Source organism: Podarcis filfolensis, assembly GCF_964270895.1.
Source record: "Podarcis filfolensis genome assembly, chromosome: 13".
Classification (NCBI taxonomy): domain Eukaryota; kingdom Metazoa; phylum Chordata; class Lepidosauria; order Squamata; family Lacertidae; genus Podarcis; species Podarcis filfolensis.
The window spans coordinates 433,948-450,541 of NC_139615.1; the positions used below are offsets into that span (position 1 = coordinate 433,948).

The 16,594-nt window shown below is 45.6% G+C and overlaps 1 protein-coding gene across 1 annotated transcript in view; it reads left to right on the top strand.

Annotated features, from left to right (window-relative positions):
- The first annotated feature begins 1,641 nt into the window (after window positions 1-1,641).
- The window catches only part of LOC310746797 (uncharacterized protein), a 45,255-nt gene continuing 30,302 nt past the window's right edge, over window positions 1,642-16,594 (top strand). Inside the window, exons 1-6 of the mRNA XM_083580911.1 lie at window positions 1,642-1,762; window positions 5,237-5,721; window positions 5,924-6,005; window positions 6,249-6,340; window positions 6,903-7,029; window positions 12,371-13,990. Coding sequence (XP_083437037.1) covers window positions 5,287-5,721; window positions 5,924-6,005; window positions 6,249-6,340; window positions 6,903-7,029; window positions 12,371-13,953 — 2,319 coding nt within the window. The 5' untranslated portion in view covers window positions 1,642-1,762; window positions 5,237-5,286 and the 3' untranslated portion in view covers window positions 13,954-13,990. The remainder of the gene's footprint in view (window positions 1,763-5,236; window positions 5,722-5,923; window positions 6,006-6,248; window positions 6,341-6,902; window positions 7,030-12,370; window positions 13,991-16,594) is intronic.

The following is a 16,594-nucleotide window of genomic DNA, read 5'->3' on the forward strand; positions in this document are numbered from 1 at the left end:
CTGAACAAACGAGAAAGGAGATTCCGACTGAACATCAGGAAGAACTTTCTTGACAGTAAGAGACTCCCTTGGAAGGTGATGGACTCTCCTTCAGTGGAGGTTTTTAAGCAGAGGTCTGTCATGGATGCTTTCGTTGAGATTCCTGCTTTGCAGGGAATTGGACTAGATGACCTTTGGGAGTCAGGTTTTCCTGTGTGATCCAACACCTGCACACTTGATCAGTAGGCTGAGCCTTTTTGATATTGTCGCTCTGTGGAGTAAGAGGCTCCGCAGTTGAGCTTGGTGAGTGAAGGATCAGTTTCAGGTTCTGCCAGACAACCTCCCCTTGAATGCTGCATTTGGGTCGCTCATCAGTGTGAAGGGCACAAACCAACCAGATCAGCATGGCACACACATCCATAACAGCTGTAGAATCACCTCCAGTGGCCGAGAGGTGCTTGTCAATGTGTGTGTGTGTGTGATTGTAATACAAAATTTAATATAAAATATGTATAAGAAGGTAAAGGTACCCCTGCCCTTCGGGCCAGTCTTGCCAGACTCTAGGGTTGTGCGCTCATCTCACTCTATAGGCCGGGAGCCAGCGCTGTCCGCAGACACTTCCGGGTCACGTGGCCAGCGTGACAAGCTGCATCTGGCGAGCCAGCGCAGCACACGGAACGCCGTTTACCTTCTCGCTGGTAAGCGGTCCCTATTTATCTACTTGCACCCGGGGGTGCTTTCGAACTGCTAGGTGGGCAGGCGCTGGGACCGAACAACGGGAGCGCACCCCGACGCGGGGATTCAAACCGCTGACCATGCGATCGGCAAGTCCTAGGCGCTGAGGTTTTACCCACAGCGCCACCCGCGTCCCGAAAATATGTGTAGGTCATACCTAGTAATATATATAACTGAATACTTAGCAATCATTTTTATTTGTACTTACACATTCTTTAGGCAATTCTACACACATTCCCCCGTCAAAAAAAATAATGGCAAGTGTCCCTATTGAGATTAATTTTGTTAACTTGCCCCCAGTTCTCCAATCTGTAATGGTCATCCTGAATCCCAATTCTGTCTTCTGTGCCATTAGCTGCCCCTCCCAGTTTCGTGGGATCTGCAAACTGGATGAGCATCCCCTCAATTCCTCCATCCAAGACGTTTACCGACAGACGGAGCAACAACAGGCCCCGGACAGAGCCCTGCAGCCCCCCCTGGTCACAACTCTATGGCATAACCTCATGGGGGGTGCAGTTGCCTCTCATGAAGGATGTTTGAGGAGTTGGAAAAGGGTCAGAAAAGGGCTGCCAAAATGATCAAGGCAGACTTGGCTATGAAGAAAGGTTGCAGCCTCTGGGGGCTCTTTAGAGCAGTGGTTCCCAATTAGCTAATTATTGAGGCGCCCCCCCCAATTTTCAAAAGCCAAGCCTGGCCTAGAGAAAGTGGATGGAGAGTTGCATCTCCTGGCAGTGGAACTCAAAGACATCCAAGGAGTCGGAATGTTGGAAGATTCAGGACAGGTAAAATTAAACGCAAGGCAGAGTTCACCTGTGGAACTCCCCGGCACAGGACAGGAAAGGGAGAGGAAGAGAGGGGGGAACTGGCTTGCCAAGGGTTAAAAGGGATTGAGCTGGATTCCTAGACAGGAGAGGAAGTCAAGGGGGGGTCGGGGGGGGGAGAAACTCCCGAGCCCAAGCCCCTCCCTCTCCCGCCTGCCTAAAAGGGAGGAGGGGCCTTTGTCTCTCTCTTCTGCACGTGCTGCATCCAGGGCGCCTCCGGGAAGCCGGTGAGTCTCTGCATTGGGGAGAAGAGGGGGGTCCCGGGATGCAGGGGGGAGCAGGGGGACCCCCAAGTCAAGGGGCAGAGGCTCCTGACCCCCCTCTCTGCAAAGTCGTTTGGGGAGGGAAGAAAAGGGCCTGAAAATAACCCCCCCAGACTGAGAAATCAGTCCCATTTATTAGCAGAGGTTGTAGAGGGACGGAAATATTAGGACACAAAGCATCCCGAAAAAATAGAAAGGAAAGGCTGACTGTTGGGAGAGGGGAGGGGGAGAGAAGAGAAAGCGCTTCTTGGTGCGGTGCAGAGTCAAGCCTGCGGAACTCCCTGCCACTTTAGGCCAGGCTGGGACCAGGGCAGGGAGGAGGAGGAGGAGGGGCTCCTGGTGGCTTCATCCTCGAGGGCTGAGCTCTTGTCTCCCCAGAGATGCTGCTGAATCCCAGTTGCTGGAAGGAAGCGCAGGGGGAGAGAGGGGCTCTGGCGCCCCAGTCCGGCTGGGGGGCTTCCCATTGAGGCCCCTGGGGGAACAGGAGGGGGGACTCCAGAGGGGCCCAATGGCCTCATCCTGCAGGGCTCCCCTCCTGCTCCGATGCTGAGCTCCTCAGTTGGAGTGAAGCTCCCCCCCCCCCATGAATCAGGCAAGGGAGATATCCGGACTCCAGGCTTCGCATCCTTGGCAGAACTGTCTCCTATGAAGGGAAATCTCTCTTAATTACTCCGCCAACATTTTAAGAAACCGCACCAGAGTTTCTGAGCTCCTCTTGGCAGCTTCCAAATGCAAGAATTATCAGATTAAAGGCATCTCTATTCATGTCTGTGAATGTGGGCTCAGGCGGACACAAGTGGGAATAGTTCCTGTCATTTCATAAAATGAAAATCAATTAAATGAAAATAATAATAATAATAATAATAATAATAATAATAATAATAATAATTCCTGCTGTTGCAGGAAACGCCCCCCCCCATCATTCAGTTTGTACCAACTTCACACACACTCACACTCACACACTACATACGCTACGCTTCTGTTATAAATTCATAGAAAATCAACCATACATCGGATTTGCACTGTTCCACTTTTATTTTACTCCATGAAGGAAGGACTACAAAATGGGGAAGGTTTGATACAGGCCAGCCATAATCCCTTCACCATCCCAGCACATCCACAGGAGCCCTGCCCAGTTGCTATGCCAACCCTGATGGTCCTAGACAGAAGACCATCAAGATCACAAAGAACTTGCATATGGGAGAGGATTCAGCATGGACTGGAACAAAGGACAATGATCAGCTCTTCCCTCTGGGGGCAGGAAACTGCAAACTCCCCTTTGTCTCTTGGAAGTGACTCGTGGGGAGGGGGGGAGAAGGGAACCAGCCAGGTGACAGGACACTCAGGTTACCACCACAACTCCTCCCTCAACCCCTCCTTTCTGTAATGTATGCATGATGTTTCTGGGGGTGGGCCTGACCTACAGGATGGGAATTTCAAAAGTCTTTATAAGGCCTTGCACACCATTTTTCTGGGTCCCTCCTCTCTCCTGCAAGTGAGGGGAGCACCCTGTTGCAAGAGTTCAATAAAGGCCAAGCCTACAGGCTGCTTTTTTGCTCCAATTTACTCTGGTTGGTGTCTTTACTTTTTGTCCAAGGGAGCCCTCGGATTTTCCCGTTAACATGCTGAGCTCCTCAGTTGGAGTGAAGCTCCCCCACCACCACCCGAGAATCAGGCAAGGGAGATATCCGGACTCCAGGCTTCGCATCCTTGGCAGAACTGTCTCCTATGAAGGGAAATCTCTCTTAATTACTCCGCCAGCATTTTAAGAAACCGCACCAGAGTTTCTGAGCTCCTCTTGGCAGCTTCCAAATGCAAGAATTATCAGATTAAAGGCATCTCTATTCATGTCTGTGAATGTGGGCTCAGGCTGACACAAGTGGGAATAGTTCCTGTCATTTCATAAAATGAAAATCAATTAAATGAATAAAATAATAGTCCCTGCCTCCTTTGCCTCCGCCTCCAGGCCACCATTTCCCTGCCAGATTCTGGCCTCTCTTTGCACCATCTTGGCCCTCAGATCCCTGAATCCCCTCAGCTCCTCCTCCTGGGCTGCCATTATGCTTCTTATTTTTATTATTAATTGAATTTGTAGACCTCCCCATAACTCTCTCTCCGGCCGGCTCTGCTCCGCTTGACCAGAGTCTCTGGGCTGAACTGATTATTTCCGTTTTCAGGTTCTCTCTTGGATTTTGTGTGAGGGAAACCTTAGATGCTTGGAGACTCAGGGAGACGTTGAACGGATAAGAAAGGTTTTATTTACAAAACCAAGTTGGTAAAACAAAGAAGGGTCAGGAGTTGTGTCCTTTCAGGAAACAGTGAACTTATTAATGACACTAAACCTAAAGAGGTTGCAGGCCTTAAAACAAATTAGTAAATGCACAGCTTCTCATAAACTTCTCTTGCTAAAAATCAAAGGTAGATGTTCAACTTTCTAGAAGAGGAGGTGAAATGCTTCACTCGGTTCCTCTTTCCTCCCTCTCATTCCTTTACTCAGTTATGAGTTTAATCCTTTGGACGCAGCACAGCTTCCTTCTCTGCTTAAAACTGGGGCTCACTTTCCGTCACTTCCCCTCTCTCTTGGCAATCCCACTCCTCAGGGGTTTGCAAATAGCAACGCATATATGGCTCTGTGGGGGTTAAGCTGTGTAACACTTCTTCTTATTACTAATATTATTAATTTATAACCCATGCTTTCCCTTAAGTTCCCCGGGGAAGAGGACACCATTAAAACCATTTAAAACAAGTTGCAGTGACAGAAAGAAACTGAGTTGTTCTTTTCCTGGCTTTTTAGCACTTTCCTACCCACAGGAACTTTGGCCTCACCCACTTGGCCCTCAGGGGCTTGGCCAGATCAGGATCTGGCTCTCAGAAGAAGAAAAAGGGACGTTGGAGATGCAAAGGGGTAGAAAACGAGACAGAAGCAGAAAGGAAATGTGCCCTCAAGTGGGGTTGGGAAGGAGAGCAACTCTTGAGGAGCCCAGGATTAGGACCCTCAATAGAGACTAGTGTCCATATATTATTTATACCCCACCCATCTGGCTGCGTATCCCCAGCCACTTTCGGCGGCTTCCAGCAAAATATTACAATACAATAATTCATCAAATATTCCACACTTGGAACAAATGATTCACTTCTCCATCACTGTTCTGCTTCTATCCCTGGGCTGAAAACACTGAGAGGCAGGAGCCACCAGGCTCATTCGTCTGACAGAAATCTCTTCCGTTTCCTCCACTTTGGGCCTGGTCACTTTCCTTCCAGGAGGGTGAGAGAATTTCTTCTCCTTTCTTTTTTTCTTACAGAAAGCTCAGAGTCGGCCTGTGGTGCAGTCCAGCCCTGGTTCCTAGCAAGACTCATCCACACTTGCTCAGGGGACCTTCTCCTTCTGCTGCTGACCGTGTGCCAATTTCATAACAGAACAATATATTTCCTTTGCAGTATTTGGCAGCACCTCTAAATCAGACAGACAGAACTTGGTCAAGGAAAAGATGGATTCGTTCCTAAAGATGGATGAACAAGACTCAGCTTGCCCTGGAGCAGAAAGAGACCATGCTATGGAAAATGGGAGCAGTGGGAGATTCTGGGAAAGCTCTGGGCAGAAGATCCTGGGAGAGGAGGACACCCTTCGCTCAGAGGTGCAGAGCTGGCAGTTCAGGCAGTTCTGCTCCCAGGAGACTGAAGGACCACGAGAGGTTTGCAATTGGTTCTGCCACCTTGACCATCAATGGCTGAAGCCAGAAAGGCACACTAAAGCTGAGATGCTGGACCTGGTGATCTTGGAGCAGTTCCTGGCTGTCCTTCCAGCGGAGATGGAGAGCTGGGTGAGGGAATGCGGAGCAGAGACCAGTTCCCAGGCCGTGGCCCTGGCTGAAGGTTTCCTCCTGAGTCAGGCGGAGGAGAGGAAGCAGGTGGAGAAGAAGCAGGTGAGAGAGACTTTCCTCTGATATTCCCAAGAAGCTCCAAACAGAAGGGGGAACAAACCCAAATGCTAAAAAAAAAAAGGACCATCCTTTTTCGGAAACATCCAAGGAATGAGATGTGATATATCTGAAGTTTTTTTCCTCTGCCATTCCTTTTCTAACCCTTCCCCACATTCTCTATTACAAATCCTTGTTTCTCTTTCAGGAAAATGATCTGTTTGCGGAAATGGGTCCTGATTCCTCTGAGGGAGAGAGGACTCCGTTGGACGCCAGAGAGAGTTCACTAGGTAAGGAGGAAGTAGTTTCTTCTCAGTTGGGTCACATTCTGTGGGTTTCGAAGTGATTCCATGGGTTCTTTTCATCATTTTGGGGGAAGACACTTAGGTCCAGGAGCCCAGAGGAGGGGAGGTGTAATTTTGCACAACTAAACTATGAAATGGGTACAAACACTGAAATGCACTCAGCAGGTGAGGCTTTTTCTCCAAGAGAAGCATGCTCTCATGGTTCCCACTTCCCTTTGTCTCTCACAGGTGACGGAATTATACTGGCGGAACTGGCAAGACTTCCTCTTCCATCTTTTCTGGGTGATGGAGGGGAAGCAGCGGCTGTGGAACTGGATCAGGTAGGGGGAAGGAGCCTTTGGGGGAAAGGGGCTGAGGGGTGGGGCAACCAGGGTGTCTCTGGGGGCCAAACAAATCTGTCCTCTTCTTTGCTTCTGTCGTAGCTGCCCTTAAGAAAGAGAACGTTTATCTGCTGAGTATAATGAACAACCAGCTCACCTTAACTCGCCTTCTGAATGTCACTAGTATTTATCAGTAGTTGCTATTTTATTTGTCAATTTATTGTGAAATGCTAAAATTTGATTCTATGGAATCAAGAAACAATAAAAAAACTGCAGCCAGGATTCACCTAATGAGCCCCATCCACTGCAGAAAGGGGCTTTCTCCTCCCTGTGGCCCCCATGCGCCCCTTGAAGTTGGCATCAGGAGGGCCCCCCCATCACAGTGAAATACACAATGAAACAATTCCATTAAGACCTTAAAAGGAGCATCTCCACTTAAAATCTGCAGCAGAATATTCCCATGAAATCAACAGAGCAATTGACAGGCAGGAAACAACAGAGCCATGTGTAGTAGATAATCTTTATGTAGTCTAAGAAGAGGAACTTTCCCTTTTGCTTTTAGGGTCCAGTGTGCTTTGAAGATGTCTCTGTTTGTTTCAAAGAGGAGGAGTGGGCGTTGCTAGATCCTGACCAGAGAGCTCTGCATAAGGAAGTCATGGAGGAGAACCGTGGGACCATAGATTCTCTTGGTATAGCTCATATTATTACAACATCTGTTTCAAAATTCCATGCATATATCTCTGTGTGATGAAGCTCCTAGATTTTGACAGCACCACCTACAGCATCTGGGATTCTCGCACCCACACAATTTACCTTGAATGGAAGCTATTGTCTGTTTTGCCTGTGAATATTCTTCCACCACTTAAGCCTTTTAAAACAAGGATCAGGCTGGTCTGAGCTGCCCAGGCCTTTTAAAATTGTAGGCTTCCTGAATATTTAGGAAAGTGGAAGTAGCTTCTGTCAGGTTTTGTGTTTTTCTTTTTGCTTCTGTCAGTTCTTGGTTTTGCAAAAATTCTTCTGACGCTGGAGATGGAGCAGATTCCATGACTGAGCCAAAGAAAATTCATTGCAGAAAGTAACAGGCTTTTTGAATTTCAGTTTCCCATAAGTACCGTATTTTTTGCACCATAACACTCAGTTTTTCCCCCCTAAAAGGTAAAGGGAAATGTGTGTGCGCGTTATGGAGCAAATGCAGGCGGGAAGAGCTGCTCTTGCTGGCTTTTCGTCGAGGTGGGAGAAGGGAGGCAGCCTCTTTTCCTCTGGCTCGGAAGCCGGCAAGAGCTGAGCACAGCGTGTAAAAGCCAAGGTGGGAGAAGGGAGAGCCTCTCTTTCTCCGTGTCTGCCTGCTCTATTGTTTTTTGGCGAGGTGACTTTATAGTCTGATGGGCTGACTGTAATTCAAGCAAAGGGAGAGCCGCTTACACACATGTAAGCGGCTCTTACTCTGCTTTCTTTACAATGAGCCAGAAGGAGGGACAAAGAGGGCATCCCCTTCCATCCCTCCCCCAGCACCTCACCGGTAAATTCAAACAAAGCGGCTTACAAGGCTCGTGTCCCTGCATCTCTTCCTTCCCTCCCTCCCTCCCTCTTCCAACTTCAAAAAATATTGGGGGGCGGCCAGGTAAGCCCCACCTCACATACCACAATGGGGGGTGGGGGATGACTCCCTCAAATATTTAATGGGGAGGTGAAGGCACCTAGGCCTATAGGAGTTAGCTGCTTTGCCTAGGACAAATGTGAGCTCCCCCCCTCTCTTCCTTCATCACTGTATTGGAGATACCATACATTACTGACAGTTCCTTCATCGTTTTCTTGCAGAAAACTGTATTTTCTTGCAGAAAACCTCCCCCGTTCTGATAAGGATGATAAAGCAGAGAAGACTAGCATATAAGATTCCTTTTAAACTAAAGGTAGTAAAATATGCTAAGGAGCATGGAAACAGAGCAGCAGAGAGACATTTTGGACCACCTCCAACTGAAAAAATGATAAGAGGTTGGAGGAAACAGGAGGATCAGCTGCAAAAAGCAGATAAAAGCAAGCACACTTTTCGTGGACATGCTGCAAAGTGGCCACAGATGGACATTGCCATGAAAGAATGGATCACACATCACCGGAATAATGGCTTCACAGTCTCTACAAAAATGATAATATATGAAGCCAAACGCATTGCTTTAGAGAAAGGCATTCACGATTTTACTGGCTCACCATCATGGTGCTACAGATTTATGAAGCGATGTGGCCTTGCTATGTGCACCAAAACTAGAATTGCGTAAAAAATGCCAGAAGAATATGAATCTAAGATTCTGTCTTTTCATAAATTTGTAATTGATGCTAGGAAGAGAAATGGATTTGAAATTGGCCAGATTGGGAATATGGATGAAGTCCCGCTAACCTTTGATGTGCCATCTAATAGGACTGTTGATCTGAAAGGTGCCAAAACTTGCTGTGAAAACCTCCAGACATGAGAAAACCCATTACACGGTTGTGTTGTCTTGCTGTGCAGATGGCACCAAATTGCCACCCATGTTAATTTTCAAAAGGGAAACATTTCCAAAAGAAGTGATTCCACGAGGAATTGTTGTACATGTTCATGAGAAAGGATGGATGGACGAAAATGGAATGAGAGTATGGGTTGAAAAAGTGTGGTCCAAACATCCTGGAGGGCTTTTGAAAAAACCTGCCTTATTAGTACTGGACCAGTTTAGAGCACATATTAGCGAAACTACAAAAAAGTGCTTTAAAGAAGCGAAGACTCATCTAGCTGTAATTCCTGGAGGTCTTACCAGCCAGTTGCAACCTCTCGACGTTTCCATCAACAAGCCATTTAAGGTCTTTATGCGAGAAGAGTGGAACAAATGGATGGCTGCTGGTAATCATGATCTGAAACCTACTGGACGAATGAAGAGGCCCACTATCACTCAGGTTTGTGAATGGGTGAAAACATCATGGCACTCCGTGAAGGAGGAAATCATTGTCCAGTCATTCAAAAAAAGGGGCATTAGCAATGCTTTGGATGGAAGCGAAGATGGTATTTTATATGAAGATAGCGAAGAAAGTGATGTCAGTGATTGTGAGCAACTGAACTTCATAAATTCTGACTCTGGCACTGATGAGTTCTTGGGGTTCACAGAAGACTAGAAGAGTTCTCAAACCTAAAATTCTCTCTTCATTTGTTAATGACAGTGATGATGGTTCTTAATGCCACTGTTGACCTCTGTTCACTTTACATGGTTGTAATATGATTCTGATATACCGGTTGTTTATTAAATAGTTTAGTACAACATTTGATTCGGAATATTTTTTTTCTTGTTTTCCTCCTCTAAAAACTACGTGCGTGTTATGGTCAGGTGCATGTTATAGAGCGAAAAATACAGTATGTCAGTCAACAAAGGCAGTGAATTCTGCAGTAAGAAATCTAACTTCAGTTCTTCCTTTATCACAGGTGTTCATTAGTGTTATTCAATAATTGGCAACTCCATTTTTTCCTCTTTGCATAATAATTTTTATTCAGTTTAGAAAACTTTAACAAATTAACTTCAAATTCAATATATGCTTCTTTTACCAAAAAACAACAACAGTGAGGGGACATCTACCCTCATTTCCGTGGTGCTTTCATTCCCATCTTTTCCTGCTGCTGATATATATCAAACTATATCTAATACATATTTAATCCATTACATTTATTATCATTTCCAATCCGCTGCTCATAATTCCAATCCTGCCCATGATTTTATTTGACTAAATTTCTTTCTCAGATATTCCAAAAAGGGTTTCTACTCTTCAGTAAAAAGTTTGGTCTCTCACTCTTGCTCTCAACTTTGCCAATTTTGCATACTCCAATGTTTTTACAAGCCATTCCTCTTTGTTTCTTCTTTCCAGTTCTGTGCATATAAAGTGTTGCTGCGTACACAAATAGTTTAATCATATTCTTCAGGACATTTGTCCCCAATATCCCTAAAAGAAAAGCTTCAGGTTTTTGAAAATTACCAATTCTTACATCTTCTTCATTTCATGATATATCATTACAGTGGTACCTCGGGTTAAGAACTTAATTCGTTCCAGAGGTCTGTTCTTAACCTGAAACTGTTCTTAACCTGAAGCACCACTTTAGCTAATGGGGCCTCCCACTGCCGCTGCGCGATTTCTGTTCTCATCCCGAAGCCAAGTTCTTAACCCGAGGTACTATTTCTGGGTTAGCAGAGTCTGTAACCTGAAGCATCTGTAACCTGAGGTTCCACCATATAATCCTTTGTCCATCTATTGGAAGTGGGTTTGAAGAATTCTATCCTTGATTTTTCTTGAGCAGAACTGAACCAAACAAACTCCTGGTAGTTTCTTTGTGCTTGCAAAGGCCGACTTTATACAGAAAACTTAGATTATCTCCTCCGCTTCCATCTCAAGGAATTCCACCAACTGCTTCACCAGTTTCTCTTGGATTTTATCACCTAGTTCCAGGATCCCATGGAATATCAAAAAGGACTCCTTTTGTCGCATTTCTAAAACTTCCATTTGATCTGACAGCAGCTCTCCTTGTTGCTTCATTTCTGTCACTTCCCCCTGCATTGTCTCTGCTTGCTTCTTGGTTTCACGATTCCCATAAGAAAGCTTATTAACAGTCTCTCCCACTGAAGCAGTTCTTTTAGTTAAATCCTGGATGTTACAAGAAAGTTGGGATATTGCATTGGAATTTGCCTCCAGTGCCAACTTGATTGCTATCCATGTTTCATTTAAATCCATTGCTGCCTTGTCAATGTTGCTGTTACAGATGTTGCCCTCTGTGAGGCTGGCTGGTTCAGGTTTTGTTTTTTGTTTGGTTCTGGTCATCTTAGTACTGTAATTCACTTCTATAATCCATGCTTAAACAACAGTCCTTCTGGGACAAGTTTTGTTCTGCAGATCTCTCTCATTCAGACATAACATTTCAGCCTGCTCCATCCCACCGTGCACCTCCACTCTGCTGGCAATATTCCAAGCTCTCTCTCTCTTAGCTCTCTCTCTCTTTATATGGCAAAGTCAAATTGTACCCAGACAGTTCCCTTTTGGATTATATTGTTCTTTATTCCATTAGCCACGAGGATTGGGTAGCATTCTCCCAAGGAATTTATAGCTTTGTATCAACATTCTCCCTTCCCTCTCCTCTCCCTTCTCCTTTGTGGCAGCAATTTTTTTTTTTTTACTTCTTTCACTCTTTTCTTCACTGTAATGGTTCTAGGGGTTGCTCGTGCGTAAGCCGGTGCAAACACCTGGCTGGGTTGCCTGAGTGAATCTTTTCTGTCCGGACAGCCACTCACCCGTGGCTGTCTCAATCGCTGGCAGAATCCGTCAGTGGGCATTTCTTAAACTTCTTCCAGCAAAGAAGCTCTTTGACGCCTAGTCTCCTCCTACTCTCTCTGCGCGAAAGCCTTCTGCGCAAGGAGGGCGTAGGCAGCGAAGGACCCCTGCTCTCCCCGCTGGTCCCAGGCAAGGAGTCATGGGACCGCCTTGCCGCTTCCCCCATCTGCCCCCCTTCTCCACTGGTGTTACGCTGATTCTCTTCCCCAGAAGATGGGCTGCCTCTCCCAATCCCGGGACGCTCTCTGGAATCCCTCTGGAGCTTGCTCTCTCCCTCCGGCACTGATGGCCGTTCCCTGACATTCACACACCAACAGCCAGAATTTTCCCCTGCAGCTGCTGCCCACCCTTTATGGTAAAGTGTATTTAAATTTAAGTCAAGTCCAATTTATAAGGAAGTCAGCCACTTACACGATTGCCTCTGAGTCTTCTCAGTAATTGAGTCAGAAATATTTTTGCCAGTGCCTTGCCTCTCAACCAGCCTGGAACAGGGGCCTCCAACTTCCTCCAAGCAGGGAGCGGCAGAGAAACGGGCTTGTCACCCTGCTACACTCAGAGTCCTAAGGAATGTTTGCCTTCGCTACCCCAATTTCTGCATCTGAGACTTCCCCAAGCTCGGAGAAGCTGCTCTTGTGATCATGGCTGACCTGGAAGTACAATTCTTCCTGAGGCTCTAATCCATTTCTCTGTTCATTGCAGGTGGTGATGAATTAGAAATCCAGAACAAGGGAGACCAAGACAAAGTTCACACAGTGGAGAAACCCTATACATATCTGGAGTCTGGCAAGAGCTTCAGTCAGAGTTCCTATTCCACTTCCCATCAAATAACTCATACAGGGGAGAGACCACATCAGTGCTTGGAGTGTGGAAAGAGCTTTAGTAAGCAGGTGATTCTCACCACCCATCTAAAAATTCATACAGGGGAGAAATCATATCAGTGCTTGGAGTGTGGAAAGAGCTTCAGTAGAAAGGAATATCTCACTTCCCATCTAAGAATTCATATGGGCCAGAAACCATATCAATGCTTGGAATGTGGAAAGAGCTTCAGTTGGAAAAAGAGTCTTACTTCCCATCAAAGAATTCATACAGGTGAGGAACCATATCAGTGCTTAGACTGTGGAAGGAACTTCAAAACAAAGCAACATCTCACTTACCATCAAAGAACTCATAGTGGGGATAAACCATATCAGTGTGTGGAATGTGGAAAGAGCTTCAGTCAGCACTCCAGTCTCAGTTCTCATGAAAGAATTCATACAGGGGAGAAACCATATCAGTGCCTGGAATGCGGAAAGAGCTTCATTTGGAAAGATAGTCTCACTTCTCATGAAAGAATTCATGCAGGGGAGAAGCCATATCAATGCGTGGAATGTGGAAAGAGCTTCAGTCACAGATCTCATCTCACTTCCCATCAAAGAATTCATACAGGGGAGAAACCACATCAGTGCTTGGAGTGTGGAAAGAGCTTCAGTCACAGATCTCATCTCACTATCCATCAAAGAATTCATACAGGGGAGAAACCACATCAGTGCTTGGAGTGTGGAAGGAGCTTCAGTCAGAAGGTGAGTCTCACCACCCATCTAAATATTCATACAGGGGAGAAGCCATATCAGTGCTCAGACTGTGGAAGGAACTTCAGAACAAAGCAACAACTCACTTACCATCAAATAACTCATAGTGGGGAGAAGCCATATCAGTGCGCGGAATGTGGAAAGAGCTTCATTCGGAAGTACCGTCTCACTTCCCATCAAAGAATTCATGCAGGGGAGAAACCACATCAGTGCTTGGAATGTGCAAGGAGCTTCACCTCAAAGGCAGCTCTCACCTTCCATCAAAGAATTCATACAGGGGAGAAACCACATCAGTGCTTGGACTGTGCAAGGAACTTCACCTCAAAGGCAGCTCTCTCTTACCATCGAATAACTCACAGTGGGGACAAACCATATCAGTGCTCAGACTGTGGAAGGAACTTCAGAACAAAGCAACATCTCACTTCCCATCAAAGAACTCATAGTGGGGAGAAGCCATATCAGTGCGTGGAATGTGGAAAGAGCTTCACTCGGGGGGATACTCTCACTTCCCATCGAAGAATTCATACAGGGGAGAAACCACATCAGTGCTTGGAATGTGGAAAAAGCTTCATACAAAAGACCAGTCTCACTTCCCATCGAAGAATTCATACAGGGGAGAAACCACATCAGTGCTTGGAATGTGGAAAGAGCTTCAGGCAGAGAATCAGTCTTCTTTCCCATCAAAGAATTCATACAGGGGAGAAAGCACATTAGTGCTTGGAATGTGGAAAGAGCTTCACCTGTAAGGAAAGTCTTATTTCCCATCAAAGATCACACAGCAGGGAAGACAGCAGAATAATAGCATTGTAGTGTTGGAAGGGGCTGTGTTAGTCACCTAGTACAGGAATCTCAGCTAAAGCACCCATGACATATAACCATCTAATCTCTTATTAAAAACCTCCAAGGAAGGAGATGACACCTCTTATGGGAATCTGTTCCACTGCTGAGCAGCTTATACCACCAGAAGCTTCCTCCTGATATTGAGTCGGAATCTCATTTTTTGTAACTTGAATGCATTGGTTCAGGTCTTACCCTCCAGAACAGGAGAAAACAAGCTTGCTGCATCTTGCCTGGGACAGTCCTCTAGATATTTGAAGACTGCTATTCTGTTTTCTCCCAGTTTCCTCTTTTCCAGGCTAAACATATCCATTCCCTCAACTGTTCCACTTTAGGCTTTGTTTCCAGGCCCTTGGTCATGCTTCCAGCTTGTCAGTATCCTATTCAAATTGTGACACCCAAAACAAGACACAGCACTCCAGATGTGGTCTGACCAAGGAAGAAGATAACAGTACCGTGACTTCCCTTTATCTGGACACTCGGCTTCTGTTGATGCGCCCTTGGATAGCATTAGCTTTCTTTGCTGCTGCGTCACACTTTTGACTCATGTTTAGCTTTAGTTCTGCTAACACTCCTGGATCGTTTTCACATGTACTACTGGGAATCCAGATGTCCCCCATCTTATATATTTGCTGATTATACCTGCCTATATGCAGAACCTGACATTTGTCCTTACTGAAATTCCTTTATGGCATTTAAAGGCCACCTTTTTCTCCAGGGAGCTCCCGGTGGTGTCACATGGCTCTTGCCCTCCTGATTTAACACGGACAATAATCCTGTGAGGTTGGTTAGGCTGTGATGCAGTGCCTGGTCCCCAGGGTCACCCAGCTAAGTAGGGATTTGAATCCAGGTCCCCCAGATCTGAGCCTTTAACCACTATGCCACACTTGTTCTCTAGTGAGACTCTCAGAAACTTCATGTGCATGTGTGTTTCCTTAAAGCTCAGTTGTGATGTTCTGGTGTTTGAATTTAAAGTTATATACACCTATAGCAAAATAATTAACGTAACAGAAGTAAGTACAGGATACTAGAAGATTTATGGTAAAGTTGGCTAGGGAGGGGGAGTTTGGAATGCTGGGGGTGAGAGGTGATTGGCTGGGAGTTTGAAAGGGGTTTGAATGACGACAACATAACAATCATGACTTTGGGTAATTAAACATTCTGTGTCCTTTTAAATGTGCTTGTGGGAAGGGGGGATTTTTGTTTTTATTTTGTTCTTGTTTTTATTCTGTATTTTGTGTTTTTGTTCTGTGGTTTTGTGCTGTGAACTGCCCAATATCTTCAGATGAAGGGTCATATACAATTTTTTTAAATAAATACTAAAAAGTAGTCATAAGCAATAAAACATAAAAAAGACCAACCACAGTGAACCATTTCCACATAGATCCCAAGGAGCTAAAAAGCAGAGATGCAAAAAACCCGACAGCTACGATCCCCTATGGCACATTCACCCCTGGGTGGACCCCCACATCCCCGGAGATTAAATCTAGCACCCTGGCACTTCTCTTTTCAGTGTGTGGTGGGAAAGGAGGTTTACTCAGTAATGCAACTTACACACTTGGTTGTCCCAAAGCGCAGAGTTCTGGGTCTGGCTTTTGTGTGCCACATCTGCAGTCTGGATTTCTGAGAGATTAGTCTCATAGGCCCTCTTCATCAAATGCGCTTCTGCACACACTTGGCCATCCTTGGTCACTGGCCAGGTTGCAATTTGATCTTCAGCTTGGACAATTAGTACATAGTCTAAGATGTGCCAGTGGTTTGACTGAGGGTGCCTCCCAAGATGTTTTAAATTTATTATTTTGTCGAAAGAGTTTGTTGGTAATAACAAGGTAGTGTGCTGCACATATCGTCAAAAGTAACATTGCGTTCTGGTTGTTGCCAATTCCTTCTTTCCCAATAGTCCCAACTATTGCTGTTGCCCAACGCTTGCATTAAAATCACCCAGGAGGATAATTTGATCCTCCTTAGGCGTCTCTGATAGGATGGTATCCAGCTGAGAGTATAAATGTTCTTTAATGTCTTCATCAGCATCCAGTGTTGGTGCATAAGCGCTTAGAATAGCCTGTTGGGTTTCTGGTGAATTTTATTCAAAGTGTGAGACATATATATGACACTCTCCACATGGTTATCTCTTCATTGACTGTTTGCCTTTCAGTTTGGGGTCCCTGAACCTGTACTGTATCTCTTTATGGCTTCTCCATTTGCAATTGGAATATGGCCACCCCCACTCACAGTTTAAGATTGTCAATGCCGCCAAGTAAATCTTCATCCTAACACATATATGAAGAACATCCACAATCGAGCAACCGTTGGTTTAAGTTCTTTTTTTCTTTTTGTATCACATCTGTTTACAGCTAGATGCTTCTGTTGCAAAAGAAGATTGATTTCTTGATCTCTGCTTCTCTGATTTTAATTTGATTGCTAAAATGAAGGGGATTTTGCTGGTTTGGAGCTTCACAAAATTGGGATATGTGTCCCTCTTTGTTATATCTGAAGCAAACGACTCTTTGGGATGGAG